The sequence below is a fragment of the Ornithodoros turicata genome, chromosome 9 (assembly GCF_037126465.1).
Source record: "Ornithodoros turicata isolate Travis chromosome 9, ASM3712646v1, whole genome shotgun sequence".
In the NCBI taxonomy this organism is placed as follows: domain Eukaryota; kingdom Metazoa; phylum Arthropoda; class Arachnida; order Ixodida; family Argasidae; genus Ornithodoros; species Ornithodoros turicata.
In genome coordinates, this window is record NC_088209.1 from 19829155 (window position 1) to 19853366 (window position 24212).

At 46.2% G+C, this 24212-nt stretch overlaps 2 protein-coding genes across 2 annotated transcripts in view; both read left to right on the forward strand.

Annotated features, from left to right (window-relative positions):
- The first annotated feature begins 782 nt into the window (after positions 1-782).
- LOC135369425 (nose resistant to fluoxetine protein 6-like) lies at positions 783-10840 on the forward strand. Its single transcript, XM_064603016.1, has 11 exons — positions 783-1122; positions 2846-3057; positions 3645-3756; positions 3899-3983; positions 6672-6763; positions 8780-8956; positions 9712-9805; positions 10310-10399; positions 10476-10641; positions 10720-10772; positions 10804-10840. The coding sequence occupies exons 1-11, from the start codon at positions 807-809 to the stop codon at positions 10838-10840; spliced, it is 1434 nt and encodes a 477-aa protein (XP_064459086.1). The 5' UTR covers positions 783-806.
- Positions 10841-17564: 6724 nt separating this feature from the next.
- The window catches only part of LOC135369426 (nose resistant to fluoxetine protein 6-like), a 31997-nt gene continuing 25349 nt past the window's right edge, over positions 17565-24212 (forward strand). The window contains exons 1-2 of the mRNA XM_064603017.1: positions 17565-17944; positions 22310-22524. Coding sequence (XP_064459087.1) covers positions 17653-17944; positions 22310-22524 — 507 coding nt within the window. The 5' untranslated portion in view covers positions 17565-17652. The remainder of the gene's footprint in view (positions 17945-22309; positions 22525-24212) is intronic.

The window sequence follows — 24212 nt, forward strand, 5'->3', positions numbered from 1 at the left end:
GCACGTGGAGTGAGAACTGCATGGCTACAAGGTCCACGGATCTATCGTTACGAAAGGGGTGCACAGACGAAAACTGCACTTGCCCTGCACAACGTCCTCGTCCTGCACCGCGCACGGTCGAAATCAGAGTGCGAGCGAAGGTTCAAATTACATTACGATCGAAAACTACGCTACGAATTCAAAAATTATTTCACGTGAACGTCAGCAGGTAATGTAGTCTTCAGCAGAAGGGCGTTTTGGGTTTTGTGGAACTTATACCACGAATGTGTGTGCCACAGGGCAAGTACCTCTCTGGTGCTACAGGACAATTGCTATTGCGCTAGAACGCATGGCACTTGCTGCAAAACACTTTGTAGCAACTAGCAACGTTAAGGAGAAGAAGAAGAAAACAGAAAAAAAAAAAACAGGAAAAACCCAAGCAAAGCTGGATTTCACTGCTCCTGGTGGGCGCTGCGCGCGAGTCTGTGCTCTCTGCCTTGACATATCATAAAATGCTGTCAATGTAACATAAGAACTATGCAGGAGGAAACTTTTACTGTGTTACCCCGCGGACAAGATCAGGCAAAACAACTGGTGAAGGAGGAACGAACATATCGGTTTATTCAACTTTTCCTGTATTAAACGGAAGGACACCCAATCGGACTATGCTCTCAAGGACAACGTTGTAATAATGTTTGGACGAGTTGACGAGGGGAGGGTGGAAGAGCAACTTGACATGTAACCGCGCACACGTGCAGAGGAACAGTGGGAGTGGAATAAGTATTAGAGGAATGATGCTCTGATCTTCGACAAGCGAAGAGTCCACAATGTATTTCAATTGGCGGCTTCTTCTGTGTCTCGGAGTGCTACTTGTCGTTCACGGAAATTGCAAAGCCCAGGGTATATCACAGGAGAGCAAAGATGTCGAAGATGTCGGAAATGATGAAGCAGCAACGACGGTTGCCCCTCCGCCTGCAGGTGTGAAAGAGTTCATTCAGGGACTGTTGGAGAAGATACTGGACGGCAGTGATTCGGAAGCGGCTTCGGAACAGATCCTGGGCAGCGGGATCTCAGCGTTGTGTGGTTTACGAATTTTGAAGTTTGTGAATGCCCTGCGAAACCTGGAGCCTTGGGTGGTGAGGAGTGAGTACTGTGCGATGCATTTCAGAGATTCCTACGTTTATGTTTCCCTTTTAGACAGCTTATTTGTGCTCCTAACGCTATCAACCGCTTATCTCTGGGCGAACTGTTAGCCCTCATAACAGCAGAAACGAAGAGAGAAGTAGCAGATACATTCCTACTAGACATCCCCCCCCCCTCCCCACACCCTTGATGCTCATGGGAAGGCATATATTCAATGAATGCTCTGCAGTACCTACGGCACTACTTGTGGAGTCACAATATCCAGGGCACACTCACTGTGCTATCCTTAAAAGGTAAAGCCCTCCACCTAGCCTGATGGAGGCAAATATATCTAATGGGAATGCGTTGGACACCCTACAACTTTGCTGCGAACCATTTCGCTCAAAATTCACGCTTTTCCAGAGTTACAGCACGCATTTTGTCGATGGGACCTGAAGCGGGCCCGCGTCCTGGGGCACAGGCTAACACCTCCTGGGTAGCAGAAGGCCTGCGCCCTAACGTCACATAATGATAAAAGGAATGAAAAGAAAAGTTGAGAGTCAGCAGTCCGTTCGTGCGCTTCCTTGCCCTTGTCCCTGGCTGCTTTCCTTTTATCATTACGTACTATTACCAACTACCCCGCACTTCGACGCTCCACGTCACGCGCGGAGGCCTGCGTGAGCTTTGCGAGCTACTTCGAACTTTTCTCTTGTTCGCTCTTTCATTGATGTCATGGCAGCATCAACAGTTGTAACAACAGGCCTCTTTATGTGACGTAGGGAGCAGGCTTTCTGCTATCCACTTGGCACAGGAACAACAAGGACTCGTGTGACGTTCCCGTGACGTTTCGTCAGGATGGTCACGCGTGAGCATCCTCTCTTAATCTTCCTCCTCGCGTTTTCTCCGCAGCGGGAAGCGAAAAACCTCGTGGCTTGGAGTGAAAGAGGGAAAATCATCCACATAATTCGGGTCACGCGAAAATGGCGCTAAGGGAATGACCTCGTGTCGTCACAATGCCGTCGTCACGCCGACGTCGCTCATACGTATCCGCGGGCCGGCTGTGCCGTTTTGGGGTTTTTCCTGGGTTTCCCTCAGATGTGTAATAGGCGTATGCCGGCACAGTTCCCCTGAAGTCGGCCCATGGACGCAGCTATCCTCCCCCCGAGCGGATTCCGCTCGGTCTTCCACTTCACCCTTTCCTCTCCTCCTCTCCACCACCTTTCCCTTCCCGAGAAACATGCCGCCTAATCAGGCAGGCAGACCTCTCGGGTTCCTCCCAACGACACTCCTCCTCCTCCTCCTCCTCCTCCACCTCCTCGCTCATACGTCTCGCTGCGCGAGGATTTGAAACCGCGTGGGCTCCAATGATTTATAATGCTCATGACATGACTGTAATGTTCATGTTGGCGAAAAGCAAGTAGAGATTCGGTAAGTTACGGAATTTGCTACCCTTTAAGACAACAACGAAAAAAGCCATGAATTAGTGCTTGGAGGGCGAAGTACCCCTTAAACGAAGATATGCGGGGAGATGTTGCTTTTGGGAGCGGTCCTACAATAGCAGTATAAATATCGCTAGAAGACTTCAAAGGCTTAATGGGGAAGGCAATACGCAAGACTTGAAGGGTAATGCTAAGACAGAAGGGTGGAGCAGGTAAAAAAATATTTCGCAGTGACCTAAAATGAAAAACAAATAAAAAACAAACAAACAAAGCTTTCTAAGTTACTGACAAGGCTCCCTACGCAGTGATCGACGCGACAGGCAAGTACCCGACAGGTCTGTTCCAAGGATCCATCGCCGACCCGGGCGCCTTCGACGAATGCATCGAGACCGTAGTCGTCGACTCTCGAGGACGGGAGAAAGTTCGTGCCCATTATTGCAACCTATTCCTGAAAGCGGGCAATGCTTCTGAGATTCCAGACTTTATCCAGGACGCACTCCTGATGACTCACCGAAGAGTAAGGGCACATCATTTCGCATCTGAACTTACGCAGCGTACGAGCTTAATTGCGAAGACACTCAGTCTGTCACAGCGAAACCACTGGAATTAGATAACCCGTGCTGACTTCGGTGAAGATGGTATTTTGGTTACTGGTCTCCATGTACGCCCACATTTTTACAAGTCCGTTCATTTCTGTAATTGGTCATCAAAGCGATAGCTTTATAGGACCCATTAGAGTAGATAGCCATGTAAGTCCGTCCGTAACAGTTCTAGAGAGAGCAGAAGAACAGAAGAAGAAATAATTACTTACAATGGCCACAATGGCATCGAAAACGGTACGAGTGCCAGAAGATCGGGGTCGGAATATTGCCCCATAAAGACACAGCATTGAATCGTGTTTGGCACAATGCCCAAACTGACATGGCGGAATGGCACCAGTAACTAAGCAAAGAATGCCATCTGCTGCAATGGTGGGAATCTTTTTGTGCCGTTCCTGATCATTCCACGCATATATCGTCCCACTCTTAATGCATGCCTCACACATGAATACATAATTTCCAGTAAGTCCTCAGTGATGGGTCCTTTATTGTGGGAACTTTTCAGATTGTCCCAGCTTTTGAAAAACAAGCTGATGAGCGAACGCAAGGCATACTGCTTGGGATTTGCGTTCCGACGGAGTGCAAGGAGGACGACATCGAGAAATTAATCAGAACTTGTACGTATGCTCACTAGAAATATTACCACTTTAGTACCCTTAGAATGCAATCTGTAAGGACTGGTGTTAGAGAAGCGTCCATAAGACTATGAACCAGACGCCTCCACGTAACCGACGACCTCCGTAAAAACTTGTGTTTCAGTATCCAGAGGAGGAGTCAACCCGGATGTACGAAACTGCGTTACAAATCAGTACCCTGCACCAGACGCTACACGAATAGGAATAATGTGAGTGAATGCAACTCAGATCTCCAAGAATCTTTAAAAAGAGTGAACCGAAAACTTGAACCGAAACTGAACCGAACCGAAAACTTGAACCGAAATACAGGTGGCTTTCTTTATGCGCCAGAACAAGTCAGCCCTCGTCTTTTGTATACTGGCCATTGGCAGAAGACCTACACTCTTAAAAATGAACTTCACCGCACAGCACGCCCCTAGCCCACCATCACCTCGAATGATATCGTTATATGCACTGATTTGCTGAAAACGGAAGGCGTACGCATTTTTTGTGACAATTATGAACAGCATAAGTGTCACAAAAAAGGCGTACGCCTCCCGTTTTGAACAAATCAGGGCAGATAACGATATCATTCGAGATTATGGTTGGCTAGGTGCGTGCTATGTGGTGAAGTTCATTTCTAATAGTATATGAGTGGCGGGCGCTATACTGTCTTGATATTTTACCTTGTGCTTGTCCAACACAGGAACGCCCCCTATATACTTGCCCTTTCGGTAACTATACCCTCACGCGATGTCTTGTGGCAAAATCGCCATCTTGTCCTAGTCTCACATCACCTGCAACATCATGTTGAGGTCGCGTGATTTTGTTTATGCCCTTTGCTTAGACGATCTTAGGACATGGGACGAAACTATAATTACCGATGTAGAAAGACGTCACAAAGTGACCTACAGAACAGCAATTGCGTTGTGCATTAATGGTTGGTTGCTTATCGTGGGCACGGCCATTTTTATGGTCACGTGGATGTTGACGTTTTCAGTGACGTGCAACCAGGACCTGTCCAGAATGCATTGCGTTCGGATGGCACGCTACAACTACGTAACTACTAGATGACTAATTGCCTAAGATTAATTCATGATAGCTCTTTCATTGGAGGCTTTCGAGCAAAAGTGAGATAGCAGACTGGGATACCATCGTCCGTTGAAAGCATTCCTATTTTTAAAAATTCGAAAACAAGCACATGGGTTGAAATATTCATAATCGTATATTGCTATGCAAATAAGCCGACACCGAAATCGCGCGCCTCGGGAGCGAACGATCGTAGTCTTATCTGGGCCTGCAACGCGGTTTCCTTGTCCGCTTGTGGAGGGTATTCCTTTCCCCCACGTGGTCTGCCCAGTAGTGAATGTGAACCAGATGCACCTCTCGATGGGTAAGCGACGCCACAGTGGTCGGCCTGTGAGTTAATTTTGCCCACCAGAGGGTTCTTTAACGTTGCCTTAGTGTGTTCCTTACAGGGACGGTGGCATCCGGAAGTCCATCTCGATACCACTATATTCGGGAACAACCTGCTTGACAATTTTTTTTTTCGTCCGAAAAGTACTTACATATTAAATAAACGAAGTTTAAAGATCAACGCTGTTTCTGCAGCTGCAGAGGCTCCGGTGACGTGACGTCACTCACTAAGCGGAGGAGTGAGAGGGCGCCGTTCAGATGCCCCGTAACTCTGTGAGACGCGCGCGGCTCCGGCATTCCTTTTCTCATGGTGTCTCCGACTGGTTAGTCCGGCACTCCGAGCCACAGCGGGTCAGACGGCATCTCCGAGTCGGAGGAATGGTGTACGAACCGAACGCAGCAGGTTCGAGCAGAGCAGAGGAGAAGGAATGTTAACTCACGTGACTTCCGGTGAAACACCGGAAGTCACGAAGTCAAAACGACGACGACGCAAAACGCAGAACATGACAGACACGGCGGAACAGAAACACTACTCAGCGGAAGCTGGCACAGTCATGTGACCGGAACTCAATCATATTTTGCAACCGCTCCGACGGCGTTGGTGAGAGCACTCTAGAGCGCTCCGAGGTCGATGAAGGGGATCCAAATGAACCAGTCGAATGCAGTGAGACTGCTCTCTTTCGCCCAGTCGAAGATGAAACGTCGCTAGAGGGCGCTCTATAGAGCGATCGGAAGCAACCAGTCGAAGACACCATCAGGGTAGCGCCCTCATTCGTTCTTAGGGAGTGACGTTTTCTCGTTTTTCCAGAGTGGGAATTCGGGCATCCTTTTCGATACCATGGTCAGACGTCCACTATACATAGTTTCGAAATCGACTTGAGCGGATGCGACAGTTCGTTGAACATAACATCGCTAACATGTTTGTTAATCTGAGCACTGGGCACACCGCATTCAACGTCCCTCGCGAAGTAGACGGACATCCTCAGTAACTTGTACCCTACCACCCAGTTGCTGGCATCCTCGTCCGGGACCGAACCCGCCACCTTGAGACCAGTAGGCTGGCACGCGGCCAACTGACACACCTGCCCAGTAAACCAAATATGTCCCAAGGATATCTTCCATGATGTGATTACTGAGCAAATGAGGGTGCAAAACCAAAATATTTCTCCCTTTTCTACGTCATTCCAGTAAGCATCACGTGTCCCAGATATGTGCGCGAAATATCACGCGCTGGGGCAATTTATTTTACATCTTGCAGATGTCCCGCGAGATACAATGTCAGACGATTTTCAACGTCACATTGTAGACGTCCAGGTAACGTCTGGTGGACCTATTGGACATATGTGACGTGTGCGACTTTTCTGGGACGTCCCTGAGATATTTCTGGTTTACTGGGCCGGGTCTGTTTATATTGCATCTTGATCCAGTACTCAAAAACATGTTTTGTGTAGCGTGCATTGAGTTGTCAACTTTATCACGCTCGTTATTTTCACCAATTTCAGCGCCGCCCTGAGTGTGTTGGTGCTTGTAATGCTCACAAGCACTACCGTTGACATCGTGATGGTTCGCAGACACGGGAAGACAGCGCACAGAGGTAAGAGAGCAGATTTGAAAGTTCCTGGGGGCGCGAAACTAAACTGTAGTCCGTTCACTGCATGACATATAACTCCCATAATACCTATAAACCAGGATGGCGAAGATGGGCATCTCCACATCTGAGACGCCATGGTGTATACAGTAGTCCTAAAGTGCTACGAAAGACATCTCCCGCAAGTTCCGCACGTCGTTTTCTCGTGTCGCAGCAGAAGGTTTAGCGGTACGACAACTCTTCCTCACGGAATATGAACCAAGCCAAGCGTACATGATGGTAGCGGACAAAACGAATGCACTTCGCGCGCGCAGCCCAGCGGAAGAAAACATGATTTGGATATGGATTAGATACCAGGAATGCCGAGGCGGAGTGGCGTTCACGCGTTGAAAAACCGTGGCCCTATCATGGCGGCTTCTCAGATTTGGACGTTGAGAGCATTAGGGATCGACTCCTTACAATTCCCCTTGTTTTCTCCCTACCTGACTCCCTGTGTACACCGATGGATCAGTGTCTCAAGGCGGATCAACCGCAGCTTTTTATATCCCACATGAAAACCTTGAAGTGATGCAGAAACTCCCCTCCGTCATCTACGGAGTCCGAGCTCTTCGCCATACTGACCGCGTTGAACCACATTGCGGGATCAGCGCATGGCGCGTGGGCTGTGTTCACGGACAGCGGCGCTAGAGGTTCTGGCAAATTATTGTACCAGAACAATCGGCGGCCTAGACACCATGACAGTCGCATCATACAACCGACTTCTATCCTCGGGTCATACCATGTGCTTCCAATTGGTACCCAGTCACATCGGCCTGCACAGAAACACCCGCGCAGACGCCTTAGCACGTGGGGCCTCATGAGGACGTCACCTTCACTAATTGTTCACTACCACTTTCAGCCTCAGCATGTCGATTACGGATACGCCGAATCCGCCACAGCGGCACGCGGCAGTTTCAAGAGGACGCTATCCGATTGAACGATCACCTCCGGTCCATCAACCCGTCAATGGGTTGCCACGCACCACTGGTGGCGTCGAGGAGAGTCCATTCTACACCGACTACGACTTAATGCCGCCAGGACACCTCTGCTTCTCTATAAAATGAGTCTTCTCCACTCGCCTAAATGCCCCACTTGCTCTGTTGAAGCTGATACTCTACATCTTCTCCTCGACTGCCGCAGATTCGACACCCCTCGAGCCACGCTCAGACGACGCCTACTCGAGCTGCGGTGCACAGACTTGCCACTCTGCTCGTCCCAGTACGACATCCCACGCAGCGGTCTGTGACCAATACAGTTTTTACGTTCCTGAGCAGCACGGGTCTCATGAACAGCCTGTGAACCCAAGTCGTGCCCCATCTGATTCTTCAGTGCCCCACCCCCACCTCTCACCCTCAGCGCATTAACCTCATCTTTTTTTTTTAAGAGTAAAAACCGGGACTAGGGTATCTTAAAGGGGTACCTTACTCTTTACTTTTGTGTTTTGTGTACCTGTCAGTCCTTTTTATCGTTCTGACACTTTTTTTTAAAGTAATCTTTGTCTTCAATCTATCTCATCCTTCTTTCACCTTTCGTTAGTTTATCCTTAACTCCCTAGTTACTTTCTTTTGATTTATTTTATTTTTATTTGATTTATTTCCTTTCCCTTTCCTTTTTTTTTTTGTGGAATAGCAAATCTGCGTCCCGCTTGGCTGACCTTTCCTCCATTTTTTTTTCTTTGTTTTGAGAAATATATCCCCCTTTGCTTTCTTCCATTTCCTCTCTCCCAGCTTTTCTTCGAGCCTCACTGCTTATGAGTTCTATGCTGTATCAGGATGATAACATCACATCTATATGGCGGCTTGCTCACGAGAGTGATACCAACGACTTGCTTGAGACAGTATTGGTTGTATAGGGAGAAAAATATGGAGATGTTGTCTACAACCTCGGAGCAAGCTACTTCTTAAATTGGCTGTCAAATCACTTATGCACGAAAATAAACACGTGCGTATGTAAAATAAGTACGGCTGTCTTCATATCGTACAGGTACCCTCCTCAGATGTATCACAGGATTTTCGGTTGCATCAAACACAAGAATGCTTCTCGGGGTCGGAAACAAAGGGTCAGAAGCACATACCTTGCGTTTCTTGCATGGAATACGGTTTCTGAGCATGATGTGGATCGTATTTGGTCATGCCTATTCATCAGGAAGTAGCATAGCAGGTATGTATAGGGAAATCAGAATCCTATACTTCGGGACAAGTTAACTCCTACAGGTCAGCTCCTGTGATTGGCTTGGGCAGGCGCATGGCTCTTTCCAGTCACAACGTAGTGCGCTCACATGCTTCAAACCGTTGCTTGTACACCCTCACCGCATTGTGAAAGCACTTGTCGGAGACGACATACTATAGCCGTCTTCAACTTAAGAAGGAAACGAAATCTAGTCCGTCAGCTACATACGCCGTTGGAGATAAGGAGGAGCAATAGCGCGCCAGGAGAAATACTGCAGCGCCACCATACGCCATCTACGCACATCATTCGCACTTTTGCCGCAGCGTAGTGTCATGTGTCCAGCCTTAACGGCCAATACGGAAGCAGAGTGAGTATGATGAACTACATTATCTGGCGCAAGCAGGTAGGGTGGCCTCTCTTCGAGCTAACGGACTAGACTTCTTTTCCACCAAAAAGTTGAACTACGACTATTCGTCGGAGACGACATAAGGCATACTTATAGCACATTGGCACGCTTAAAAAATTTGCAGGAACACTTAAAATACCCTGAACACACAAATCATGTGAATCGAACTCCCCGTCTGGCCCACGTTCGTCACCTTCTCGCACTCAATGTGCGGACTACGTTATGTCCGCTGGCGGAGATATACCGCTCTGACTGTAGCCCTTAACGTTGTCTCGGAGTATAGTGTATTGTCGGGTAAAGTCGACGTAACTCAATTTGCAATTTTGTATCCCGCTTTCAGGACGTCTTGCTAATGTCTTCGTGTACAGCGATCGAGCTCTCTACGTCATCATCTTCGGCGCCTATCTCAGCGTTGACACATTTCTTTTTCTTGGGTAAGTCCTCAAGTGCTTCCCGTCGAATGCTGTGATGCTCATGGGGAAGTAGAGCAAGAATGCAAGTGTGTGTGTGTGTGTGTGTGTGTGTGTGTGAGTGGGGGGGGGGGGCTAAGGCTTCCTCCTCTCGTCACAAAGAAGCGGCTCAAACATGAGGTTCGCTTCAACCACGGGTGTAAAGATTGTGCAAACCCATTGTTGGACGTCCGGACCTTCGACCAACACAAATCACGCGATTTTTTGGGGGGGTCACTAGGGTGCTCCTTTAATACTTACAGCAACCAAAAGTTGCCACCAACTTCCCATCGCTCATCAAATATGGCGGCAAAACTGCATTGCATGCGCATAACACTGTGTCTAGAGAGAAAAATAGTCGGTTACGTGTCGCCTATGTAGTCATCTATCTATTGATTGATCTATTGATTGCTTCACGTAAAACGAAGTTCTGATGTGCCTGTACTTTTCTTCGTTCGCATGGGATGCTGAATGTATTTATGCTTTCAGGGGTTTTCTCCTCACATACAACACTTTGAAACACAGAAAAACGAACAAATTGGTTTCCTGGATTACCGGAGTGTGTCGATTTTATATACGGTGAGAATTAGGTTTCCGGCAGTGTTGGTCCTTGCACCGTGCGAGCGCATTATTATCATTGTCCTTTCTATAACAGGATTAACGCACCGGTTTTCTTCATGATAATGTGCTTGTATCTGCTGCCACTGATCATCACAGGCCCCAGAGCCCAGGAGCTGTACTCCCAAATGTTTTCAGATGTCCGAGAAAACTGGTGGACTCTTCTGCTGAACGTTCGTAACGTCGTGAACGATGTCGACGTTGTAAGCACTATCATTCTCGAACCAATGGCGCTGGTATGGTTCCTTTATCGAACTAAAGCAATGTTCTGTTGCGTTTAGACAGCTCTAGGACACCTATGGTACCTTTCTGTGGCGTTTCAAGCCTTCCTGGTGTCCATGACTGTCCTGGTGATGTTTCAAAAGCAAGTGTCAACAACATATCTGGTTGTCTTCTATGTAACTATACATGACCTGTGTATTACAGCAAACCCAGGCTGGCTCTGGCAACTTTCTCTCTGCTATCAATTGCTTCCTGTATAATAGGAGCATGGAAAGTATTCGGAACTGACCTGCTGCCCTTTCCCATGCCACAGAGTCAGACGTACACGTAAGGTTTCCTTTGGCTTGATTGTAGGCAAGGAAAGTTTATGCATCGTCTGCTAGTGCAAAACGCTTTCACGTCGCTGTTGTCTAATTTTTATTCGATTTACCGTGATCATCGGCTTTGTTCCGCCTATAGAAACTTCTTAAACAGCCTGAACCACGTCTACATCCAGACACCAATCCACGCTGTCTCTTTCTTTGTCGGCTGTATAACAAGCATTATTCTGCGCCAGTATAGGGGTGTGAAGATATCGACTGTAAGTTTCAATACAACAGGTATTGCGTCCTTGAATTGATGTCTCCATTTAAAAATGTACTAATGTTTTCTAGGTGTGGCAGACGATTCTCTGGATTTTAGGCGCAATATTTATCAACATCGCTCTATTTATGATGTATGACTTCAACCGCGGCGTTGAGCCAGCCCACTGGGCTGTCATATGCGCTACGTTCTTCCAGAGGGTACTTTGGTCTGCTGGGATTGCGTGGCTAACCTTCGCGTGCGCCACGGATAGAGGAGGTGAGGTATCTCGTTTCCCTGTATACACTATCAGTGGTTAATTAATCGCACGGAGGCGAGTGTGGGGAATATTTTGAGGCACGCTGATGCTGCACCACGGAGTACTTACGGGTGTCACTTACTTCGTGGGACATTAATTTCGCGGAAAATAGCATCCGCGAAATTAAGTCGCAAAGATGTTCCAAGATGATGTCATGATAGAAATATAGCGCACCGGCTTTACACAACACAATAACAGCTTTACTTAGACGTTCCGTCCTCCATGCGGAACACGTCATCGGTAAGGAACAGAATGAGGAAGGAACAACAAAAAGGGGGGGGGGGGGCATTTATGTAAGTCCGTGTGTAATTCCGGAAGCGGGCCGCGGTTGGCGTTGATGAAACTAAGTTCTCTATGTGCAGTCGAAGTGCAGTCCAACTCAACCTCCAGTTTTGAGAAGTATTACGTCATCGAGTGCCCAGTCTGCCAGGCGTCTGGCAACATTGTTCCTCGAAGGTCGACTTCCATCTCCTCCCCACAGCTGGTGTCCTAACTCTTCTAACGTGGGGCGGAGTGCGGAGACGCGCGCTGTTACTATAGGAGATAGACGCCAGCGCTCTCGGGGTGACGAATCCGAAAGTAGGAATGGATACGTGGCTTGCGTGCGTGCGTATTGCTTGGAAAGACTGACGGGGTACTTGGTTTGCGTATACTGCGTCTATAAGGGAGGTTGATTGATGTAATAAAACTAAAGCAAATATATATATTTTTAGTCCGTATTGTATGGCCATTAAAGCTCGGATCATCATCAGCATACTCTCTATCTTTTTATCTGTGTGTGTGTGTGTGTGTGTGTGTGTGTGTGTGTGGAAGGCTGCTGGATTTATTGCACGTGTATTTTGCAGGCTTCATCCGACGGTTACTTTCCTGGAAAGCATTCGTTCCACTTAGTAGACTCAGTTACGGAGTCTACCTTATTCAAGTTCCGTACTACTTTATCAGAGACTTCACTGCAAGAGAAAGGATATATTATTCCGACTTCAACATTGTAAGTTCCAAAACGTCTTTTGGCTACAATAATATTGAATCATGAATACACAGTTCACGCCATGTCTAACGCCGCCCTACTTGATTCCTCCCCCCCCCCCCCAATGTGTTTGTCTAGAATGGTTGTCTCTTGCACTGTGTTGCGCTGTTATACTTTTGCCGCATTCTCTATATAACGTATTTATTGTCGATGTACGTTTGGCATTTTGAAGTATAACCTTTTCTTGTCATAGTTTCTAACTGTGGGGGCAGACATGTATGACTGTTAGACTTATAGACCGATTAAGAACTACTTCCTATATTGCCACAACATGAAAGGGCTGCGAAAATAGGTAATGTGCTCGTAAAATCTTGTGTCTAATAATTCAATAACCTAATTTCAAGATCATATATATTCAGACTACTTGAGCTATTGTGCGAATGACGACAACATGGCGTCTCACTGCCTCCAGATGCCTCACACGAGTTACTTTTAGTATCTATCGAACTTTTGGTTGTTGCCAGATGCACACGCGAGGTACGCTATATCGTGAAGTCATTGTGCCGCAATTATTGGGTTCAGAAATCTTGTTCTCATTCCCAGTGTGTTCCGAAACCTAGTCCTTGTTCTCCAAGCGCATCTGACGCTCGTTTCGTGTGTCCTTTCAGTTAACTCAGTTTTTCGGCGCACTGATGTGGTGCTACATCCTGAGCTACTTCCTGTTCGTCGCATGCGAAGCTCCGGTTGGTCGCCTCGAAAAGCTCATCTTCCGTATGGATAGGAGGTCGCAGGAGACAGAGGAGGACGTAAATGCGAAATCAGTCAACTGCGTAAAGTGCCCCTGCAAGCAGCCACCGCCATCTATCCATTACAATAATGGATTCGTCGAGCACAGTAGTCTTTAACACCTTTAAGACTTCGAGCAAGCATTCAGACTTCCATACGAAACATCGTCTACAGAAAAGGGGAACTCTTCTTGTTCAGTGCCCGGAAGGTGGATGATTCCCGAGGACACGGAAGCGGCGATAGAGGTGATGCCTTGATATCAGGGATGGGCATAAATACAGTTTTTGAGTATTTAAACAGAAGTATTAAATACTTTCGTGAAAGGGCCATTTAAATACTCATCATAAATACTTTTCGATAGGAGTATTTAAATACAACATATAAATAGTATTTAAATACCGTGACTATATATTACCATAAATACTGTGAGGAAGATGTCATCTGGAACTGCAGAAATAACGGAGATCATAACAAAAAATCAGCAAGGAACGATAGCATTTATTTGTGAGATTATCATGGCGATTTAGTAGTTTCTCTAATACTGCATCGTTTAGGCACCTTGTGTTTTTGGCCGCACAATCAGATTCGCAAAAGAGAACAGCATCTCCACAGCTGCCGATCAACAAAGGCTTGTATTAAATTTCACGAAGATGCTTCGTACAACAAGGAGGCTATCGGGTAGTCGCGACGTTTGTCCGCAGCAACAATGAAAAGCTCGTCTTCTAAAATGGTTTGTCGCATGCACATGATAGCGCCAACACGGCATAACTGCGCCCCAAACTCGCCCTTCTTCCCGAAAGGTCAAATGCAGGGCAACATTAAAATATGAATCACTACTAATTCAGTATATATACATGTTTTTATATTTTAAATAGTATTTTAATTACAATGTATTTAAATACTGCCCATCCCTGCTTGATATTGTGCCAAAGTAATCAGTGACATACATACGATGATCATTGACAAATACAGTCAGCTTCTGGCCTCCGGCCCCAACGTGTGGTTTCAATGAATTCCAAGTCCTCCCGCACTGATGCAGCAGCGAGACGCGCTCACTGTGAAGTTGAATCGGTTACTCCACACACATCTTTTCTGTATTATAAGGGCACTGCTGTGCGGATACACACGCGACATATCCTATAGTGCCCAATACACATGATCCAGGCTGATCCGGGATGCGCAGTCTTTTCTTCAGCGATAGGACTCGGCCTTATCTTCATTTTTAACGATACTCTGGTATAACGATCGGATGTCGCTTTCCCGTCAATATCTTACTAAACGGACCTGACATATGTCGTTATGTCGTTTCCTGCGGTGCTACTATGAACATTTTAAGCTCGTAGAACCGGCTACCCGAAGTCAGAACACTGGTTGTCCCCCTGCTTTTATCTTTTTTTGCTGCCGCGTGTTCTGCAACAGACAAAACGAGCTCATTAATAAGAAGACAGGCTCGGGGACAGGTTGCATAGAGCGCGTGCGCAAGGCCTCTTCCGCATACCTTTCAAAAATGCTGCACTCTTGGAAAGAGCGTATCGGAGAATAAAGGGAGGGGGGAGGGAGATATAAGTTTATTTAGGAAAGGGCAGAATAAGGGCAGAAAGAGGGAACGTTGTGGCGTAGCCTCTTCCCCTGGCGCGTGACTCGTGACGTAGACAATGTACATTGCCAGATTTGGCTATACAACTGAGCTGAAATCAAAACTCCGCACTACTCGAGCGCAGAAACGACACGACTTCCGCCTCCGCCTGGTGGTCGTGGTGGCGGTGCAAGGGCTCGCCGTCGTCGGCCTCACAGACGTGAGCAACGCCATGACTGACGTCTTGGAGGAATGTGCGTCCTGGACCGACATATGTCTGAAAGCGTCTGAGGAAAACCCAGGAAAAACCGCTTAGTTTTAGGCAACAGCCGGCACTCCCAGTCTCGACGTGACTCGGCCAGTGAGCCACTGCTAACCTAACGTAACGCTAACCACAAAGCTAACCACTGAGCTAACTGAGCTAACCACTGAGGCACGCGAGCTGGTGCCATCGCCTGGGCCGCAGAGCGGTGGTGGTGGTTTTGAAAGGGTTTGCCGTTGTCGGCCTCACAGAGGTGGGCAAGCCGCAGAGCGATCTATCTAGCCAGCAGATTAGCGCCTATACTCCAATCAAGCCCATCGCTCCAAAGCACGTGGCGCTGTCGCGTAGAATGCCTGTCGCACTTTCTGCGCTCGAGTAGGGCGTACTTTTGGTTTCGGCTCATTTGCATAGCAAAATTTGACATCTTATATCTCAAGGTACGTTCGTTTCTCAGGTTGTTCATCAACATAGACGATGGGACGATGGTCCCAGCCTACATCTAATTAATAAGTTAATAATAATTAAGTAATTAACTAATAATTTATTTATTTATTAATAATTTGAGCTAATTAGTTGATAATTATAGTTGCAAACTTCTTTCTTACAGGACGTCAAACGGCCGCATAAACTTCCTTCACAAATGGCATCTTTGCTCTCACACAGCTTATTTATATAGGGTGTTTCACCTAAGGTGATAAAAAATTCTAACTGGTTACGTACTCGCAGGAGGATTGTCGGACTTTCGGCAGTTACCTTCTGGAAACTTTTGCTACCATTGAGGAAGGCTTTGGAAGATTTTTAAATGCGGGAAATATTTTTTTTTTTCAATTTAACTTCGAAAATTGCAAAGCGAACCTCACTTTTTTTAACAGAAATATGAAGTCCTCCACGGATAAGCACACACCCAACCTAAACTATGCACAGTATCGCAACAGAAATAGTCGAAAAAATAGTAAAATTCGGCTTTAGCCCCGCCTGCTTGTTTGTCGCAAAGAAAAGCGCACGGTATTTTCGGGGAGAGGATAGGGTTGCCACCAGGCCGGTATTATACCGACAAGGCCGGTTATTTGCTCGCTCTGCCGGTTGCCGGTAGGAGGGTGATACCGGCAGCCTTCTGCCGATATTTGCGGCTCAAAACCTTTCATAGGCCGGGCTTTTCCCTTCAACATTCCACTACAGCTTTAATAAATCTGGACCACAGACCGAACTCCGCGCAGTCACCAGTTGTTTCCTTAGTTACTGATTATTATTATTACTGTTATTATTGTTATTATTACACACAGGAACACGTTTCCTCTTATTCTCTTGAGCTCTCTCTCTCTGGTTTTCTGTGTGTGCTTTTCCACCCTTCACCCACCTCCCTTTCCCGCGAGCATTTCCTCCTTTCCCTCTATTCCACCTCCTCTCCCTCAGCCGGTATTTTTCACTACGAAAGGTGGCAACCCTAGGAGAGGAGGAAATGTTCCCGCTTCTTGTTTTACGTTTGTTTGCGCCGCGTTGACCTTGATGCTGGTGACAACCGACTCATCACAAAGAAAACAAAACAACCGTCTTATCACAAAGCCAAGAAAAACGAAGGCGGGGACACTTTCTCGTCTAGACGCAGATTTCGCGCGCGCTCTGCGAAAATCAAACAGGCGGGGCTAAAGCGTAAACTTTATTAATTTTTTTCGAATATTTCTGTTGCGATACTGTGCACAGTTTTTGTTGGGTCTGCGGTTATCCGTGCTGAGCATCATATTTCTGTAAAAAAAAGAGTGAGGTGCGCTTGGCAATTTTCAAAGTTCAATTGAAAAAAAAATAAATTTACCGCAAATAAAAATAGTCCAAAGCCTTCCTCAATGATGGCAAAAGTTTCCAGAAGGTAAATGCCGAAAGTCTGATAATCCTCCGGCGAGTACGACGCCACTTGTAATTTTTTATCACCTTAGGTGAAACACCCTGCAACGTGTAGCAGACAAACTGTAGTAACAAACTGTAACAAACCAACTGTAGTAACAAACTGTAACGTGTAGCAGAACACCCTGGTGTATTACCTCTACTGACAATCTTGTGTTACCCTGAAGTTCTTTCAAGGGAGAACGAAACGAAAGCAGCATCGCCAACAATATCAGCAGAGAGGCATCGGCCATGTCCCTGAGGCCTCGCCGATTAAGCGTGTTGCGACATGTCTGCGTTGATTACCTAATTTATGCTAAACACGACGCAACGCCACAACCCTGGAAGAAAGCTAAACAACAACATATATTGTGAGAGTCTGTACTGCCCTCCCTTCTTCAAGTGGAGGAAAACGCACCTCGAAGGCTCTTTCAAGGACAACTCGATAGAGATTTTTGTTTTTGTTGAGCGTGTCAGAAAGAGGAATGCTTGAATTATACAGGAAAAAAAAGGGCCTTTGAGTGTGTTCATTTAGCGCTCACCCGTTCACGGACGTTGATCAGGCTTCGTACAGTGACCAGAACGATCTATCAAATGATCGCGTCGTCGTCTAGGCCGCGATAGGATTCTTTCGCGTCCAGCAATGGCACCAAGATTCGTCGGCCTCCTCGGACTCCTCGTCGTGGTTCAATGGACTTGCAGTGGTGTGTCTTCAGCGCAGGAAGCAGGGGACGTCGACGTGCACGAAACGGGTACCGCACCTCCGCCTCCGAATGTGAAAGAATTTATTCAGGGATTATTGGAGAAGATCTTGGACAGCAATTCCGAAGGTACTTCCGAAAAGATACTCGGCAGCGGGATCTCGGCGCATTGTGGATTACGACTCTTGAAAGTCGTCAACGCTCTGCGGAGCCTCGAACCCTGGGTGGTCAGAAGTAAGTGCTGTGCGTTGATTTTGAGAAGGGATCAGTGGATCCTATAAGATGTCGATGCTGAAGTTTCGTCGGGCACACGGGGACGCGCGTGGCCTACACACACAAACACACACACATAAATGGGATGATGATATGGTGGGTCATTCTCCGCCGTTATGGCGGAGCGTGGCCTAAAAATGTCAATAGGAGTGCTTTTCAAACACTCACATTTCGCTTCCGGAAACGCAGGGCGTTTATTTTTAGTTTAGGATTATCCATTACAGGTTTTTATGAAACAATGGCACAGAAATTATTTTTTTTATGAAGCAGAAAGGAATTTTTTTATGAAAAACAGATACATTTTTCTTTCATTTTTTTCTTTTTTTTGCAGGTGGGTTATGCGACCAGGCGATCGCGTCCTGCCGGAAAGTGTATCTAATTACTGGACGACTAATTAGCTAAAATTCATTAATTAACTTATTCTTACGATGTTTTCTTCTTGTTTCATTTTTTCTTCTTTTTTCTTTTTTTTTTGAAAAAGCGAGATAGCAGAATTGAAGCCACAATCTTAAAAATGAACACTTCACCACATAGCACGCTCCTAGCCAACCATCATTCCGAGTGACATCGTTGTCTCCCCTGATTTCTTGAAAACGGAAGGCGTGCCCCTTTTTGTGATACTTACGCAGAAATGTTAATTCTCACAAAAAGGCGTACGCCCCGCGCTTGCCACAAATCCAGAGTAATAGAGGTATCACTCTGTAAAACGGTTGGCCTTCAGCGTACTCTGGGGTGAAGCTTTGTTGTAAGAGTGCAGTGATTATTTATTCGTCCTAGTTTAATGTCCTGGGACGAACACGTTCTTTGAAATGTCGACTTTGCCAAACTTCGCAGATGAGCCGAGACCAGAAAAACACACTTCCCAAGCGCAAAAAAGAGCGACAAGCCTTCCACGTCGGAGTACCGCGCGCTTTCGAGCGATTGAGATGTTAAGAATAGATGCTGATCTGCTGGCCAGATCAACCCCTTTCCGGTCTAGATAAGCCGGGGCTGGCGAAGGTCATGAGCTCCTAGGGGCACTTTTGGTTTCCGCTTATTTGCATAGGAAAACTTGGCAACGAATAGTTCAACGCACGTACTTGTTCGAGCATTCAAAAAACAAGGAAGAAGAACAACAACAACTTTATTTTTGGCTTTGGAGTCAAGGAACAAAAACATAATGGTTTCCAACAATAACTGACTTCCATTCTGCTGTCTCACTTTTGCATAAAGAATCTAATTAATAGATTTTGCTAATGAATTTTACCTGATTAGTAATCCAGTAATCCACCTGCCAAAACGGCATCTATGTAGCTTTCAGTTTTTTTTATATATAAAAAATACGTAGCGGGTAAAAATAAACACCCTGTAGGTATGTTTCAACACACATCGTGGAACTCCAAGCATGTCAACCGTACACTCTTAAAGATGAACTTCACCGCACAGCACGCTCCTAGCCAACCATGATCTCGAATGATATCGTAATCTGCTCGGATTTGTTGAAAACAGGAGGCGTACGCCTTTTCTGTGACAATTATGAGCAGCATAATTGTCACAAAAAAGGCGTACGCCACCCATTTTCAACAAATCAGAGCAGATTACGATATCATTCGAGATGGTGACTGGCTAGGAGCGTACTATGCCGTGAAGTTCATTTTTAAGAGTGCAGGACTTGACCATTTCTATACACTTCCTCTGCTAACGTATGTTGTTAAGAAGAGTATCAGAATTAAAATTACATAAAACTATTGGAAGCGCTACACTCTTAGAAATGAACTTCACCACATAGCACGCTCCTAGCCAACCATTACCCCGAATGACAACGTTCTCGCCCCTGATTTGTTGAAAACGGGAGGAGGAGCCTATTTTGTGGCCATTATGCACGGCACAAAATAGGCTCCTCCTCCCGTTTTCAACAAATCTAGGGCGAGAACGTTGTCATTCGGGGTGATGGCTGGCTAGGAGCGTGCTATGTGGTGAAGTTCATTTTTAAGAGTGTACCTGAAGTTGAAGTGTTTTATCTCCAGCGTTCGTCAGGTTTTGGTACATTTTTTTTTACGCAATAGCCAATAGCCAAATATCCGCAATAGCCAATTAGTTGGTTTGGTTTGGTGTTAAGAAAAAATAAAATTGAGATTTTGGCTTCACTATAGTGTGAGGCCCGCAACTCCACATCACTTGCACCAGTTACTTTTGGTGGAAAACTCCTGTAATGATGATGCCAATGAAGGTGAGGAGGATGATTCTGATGATGATGATTAGTGGTGGTGATGGGGATTCCGACAGAAAACAAGTACACGCACACTGAGATGTCACAATCACAGTTTGTTGTAATCAATCTGTCCTTGCGGCGGATGAGTGAGATTAACAATCCTCCTGGCCGTCCTAAACATGATCGTTGCCATAGTCATAGAAAGAAAACCTGACACAATGCTGACGTCATCCTACGTCTACTTGCCGGAGAATACCGCGAATAGGTGTCTTCACATCCCCATGTGGCCTTCGCCCTGCTCACATTGAATACTGGTAAATGATTCACTGTGAGGGCGGGTGGATATATTGATTGTTATGCGGGAGGAAAAGGTGAGTCAGATTACCTATTTACGACGTGCGCAAAGAAGTCTACCATTTTTATCGGTCACGCTGAGGCCCGTGAAGAGCACGTCATATTACCGATGAAAAATGAAAGATGAAAGTCAACGAAAAGGTTAGCCAGCTGTAGGACTCGAACCCACATCTTCTGGATTACCGGTCCAGGGCTCTACATTGGGGGGTCCAGGGCTGGCTTTGTATGTATATGTCCCTTCTATGTTGTTCCAGCCTCAGAACATCAGTTCTCCCATGTTCATTGCACGTCATATTACGCGAATACACACATAAATGCGATGGTGACGTGATGGATCATTCACCACCATTAAGCCATCAAACTGTAACGGCAACTGGCCGTAAATGTATACAGGGTGTTTCCTCTAACGTGTCCAAAAATTGGATTTAAAGCGAGCGATACAAGAAAAGCAAGTGGTATACTCTCCTGCTACTTGAGTAAGAGTAAGGTATTGCTTCACTAGCAGCTCCTGTTTCTTAGTCAAGTAGCTGGAAATTAGAGCTCGTCTCTCTTTTGTCGCTCTCTTTAAATGAAATTTCTGGACACGTTAGAGCTAACACCCTGTATATGGTATATGTACGAGAACACTTTCGCTCGCGATCCCTGTGCGGCGGCGATGGTCGTGGCGATGGCGGTGGTAGTCGAAACAACAATAACAATTTTATTTTTAAGGTAACGAATGGGGAGTTTCATCGCAAGAGGCGATACTCTACCCCATTGCTGGTGGCGATGTGGGGAATTAAATAATGAGCCCGTTCACAATAAGGATCGAGAAGTCCTATGGTAGTCGAAAAAACATATGGCGATGCGAAAAACGCTACATTGACTGCTTGCGTTGAAGAACTTTTGAGTCCTGATCGAAAGGTGATGGAATGCTCGTTCAAGCAGGGCGGGCAGTACTGGGATCACATGTCCCAAGTCGTACAAATCTGAGGTCGTATAGATCACGACTCTGTCAACACTATACTCTTATGTAGAGGAACTAGAAGAACACCATTTCGTCTCCACATTCACCTCTTCGTGTGTCACATAGAATACGTTCTTTTCTATATCTATATCTGTTTCTTTCCTTTTCTTTTTTTTTTTGAGAAGGGACGATCCAAAAATTTTCGAATCCGGATCCGAATCCGGATCCAAGGAAGGCTGTGAATCCACGAATTTTATGAATCTCGAATCTTTCGAATCCTTTCTTTAAAAAGGGTTTAAAAATCCAGGTAAAAAAAAAAAAACACTTCTAGTGAAAAGTGTTTTGAAGCACAATATGATGCCTTCGTTAAATGAAAAACAAATCAAATAATGCTTCAGTTTCAGGAGAAAATATACCCATATAGTTATTCTTAAACGTAATTTCTTTAACATGTTGTTCATCGGCTACAAGAAATACATAAATTCTCGAGTCTGAATTATTTCCATGAAACCAAGCAATAATCAAGAGCAAAACCAGGTCCCTTTTAAACCTGTAATGTAACAGTTCGTGTCTGAACAATTCCAGAACAACAGTTCCTGAGCAATATAAACAAACAAACAAGAAAACACCCGTTGGCCAATGAGGCTATCGGCGGACTCCGGAGATGCCAATTTGAAAAAGAAACAAACAAACGTGATTGGTGGACTCGAAAGATTCGATTCGCCGTTTTGGGCACTGGGATTCAGATTCACGAATGACGAATCCTTGACTAGGATTCAAGGATTCGATTGCCACATTCCTAATTTATGTTTCTTTTTTGTGTGTGTGTGTGCAGTGATCGACGCAACGGGCAAGTATCCGACCGGTCTCTTCCAGGGAGCAGCCGCCGATCTGGGTGCATTCGACGAGTGCATCGCGACTGTGGTGGTGGACCCGCAGGGCCGCGAGAGAGTGCGCGCTCACTACTGCAACCTCTTCTTAAGGATGGGCAATGCCACGTCAGACATCCCAGACTTTGTCCAGGATGCCCTTCTCATGACGCACCGAAGGGTAAGTTTGATTATTCTGCGCACACAAAGATACTTTCTGTCCATTTCTTTATATACATACAAGTGGTAGTGACCAACAATAAATGACTTAATTAAAATAAACAACACAAACAAACGATCTCTCCTGGTTTCCTCCGGTGAAGTGAGCATGAACTACACGACCTGGACAGACGTCAGAAGGGTACGGGGCTATTGCCGCGAAGTTTGCACAGCGCTATTTCGGGCCCAAGCGGTCACGGACTCGACAATAGGTAGTTTCATCAGCGGTTCTGCATGGGTGTTTCAAGCGGTATGGCGCTAAAGGAAAGCTACAAAATCCGTTAGGAAACCCACAGGAAAAGCCGTTCATCTTTGCAAATGTGAACCACCCGATACCATGTATTTGAAAGTGCCTTTGTCCGTCTGCTAAACTACCTCCTGTTGCATATTTCGGGGCGCTGACGTAGCTGCTCGCTCGCGGCACCTGGCTAGCAGAAACGGATCATTGCCACCGAGATGAAGCTGATTTCGGTCTCTGACATGATAAAACATGAAGACGTGATAAAACGTATTGAGTAAGGTTGTCTCCCTCCAGGCGGCGGCTTCACTGGTTGGCAGAACAAAGACGGAAGCTGCAGACTGTGACGTCATAGCAGCGAAAGCAATGTATACAAAATTCCATTACAAACAATTTGTCGCGAATTTAATAGACGATTTCAAAAAGATGTGCGCGCCGCCAAGCGCGCGGCGTAAAGCAAGCATGGGAACTTTGAGGGACACTATACTCTGTCGTCTGCTTCGGTTACGGTTTACGCTATGGTGACGCTGCTGCTGTGCACACCAGGAATGTTGTTGTTCTTCTTCTACCTCCGCCTCCGGTCGCCTCGTAATGCTTGACATCTTGAGTTTTTCTACGGACTGACGCTTTAGGGATATAAGCCCCGACCATGAAGTCTGGGTCGACGTCCTGTCTGCAATCGCGGAAACTATGACCCTCTATTTCGCATTAGGTTACGAAGCGGAGGTTCGAGGAGGTACGGCTTGAAGCAGAGCTAACTTGAACACAGCTTCAGCCTGCGGAGAGGGAGAAGAGCCACCCATACAAGGTTATCCGTGGCAACGGGCAATGACATTGCTTCCCGGTGATATCAGCTCGCATGCAGCTTGCATAGACGCCACAACCACCAATATTGATAACGACACCTGATGGCGACACCATTTATCGGATTCGGAGTGTCTGGCCAACGACGGACACCCCTTGTAGCACGAGTGGGACGGTCCAAACAGTATCTCCCTTTATTTCACCTAAGCTCCGCTAGGGTGACGACGTAGAGAGAAACATGGAGACGCGATTTTATTTGTTTTATTTATTTTTATTTGATCATACGTTAAAGACCCAAAGCGTACAACATAACGGAGGAGGGAACGGCACCACAGGTGCGCAAGTAAAGAAAAGGAGCAAGCACAACGTGACATGAATTGTAATGGTCAATACACAAAGATTATAAAAATATTAACGTGGTAACAATAATACAAGAATACAAGATACACAAGGGCAACTAGCCATCAACAAATCGGCTTACAGCAGCTTTAAAATCCTGAGGGTGATTAACGTGAGATCCGATATTTCAGGATGATTATGTAAAAGGTCATGGCTATATAGTAAGTTGTGAATATGATGTCTCCTCCGCTGCGGGGGACCCTAAAATA

Excerpts from the sequence above, each read along its gene's own strand:
- LOC135369425 (XM_064603016.1), top strand. The coding sequence starts at position 807 with ATGTATTTCAATTGGCGGCTTCTTCTGTGTCTCGGAGTGCTACTTGTC. Across the intron at positions 3,757-3,898 it reads CGAGAAATTAATCAGAACTT|TATCCAGAGGAGGAGTCAAC; the intron begins GTACGTATGCTC and ends CTTGTGTTTCAG. Across the intron at positions 3,984-6,671 it reads GCTACACGAATAGGAATAAT|CGCCGCCCTGAGTGTGTTGG; the intron begins GTGAGTGAATGC and ends CACCAATTTCAG.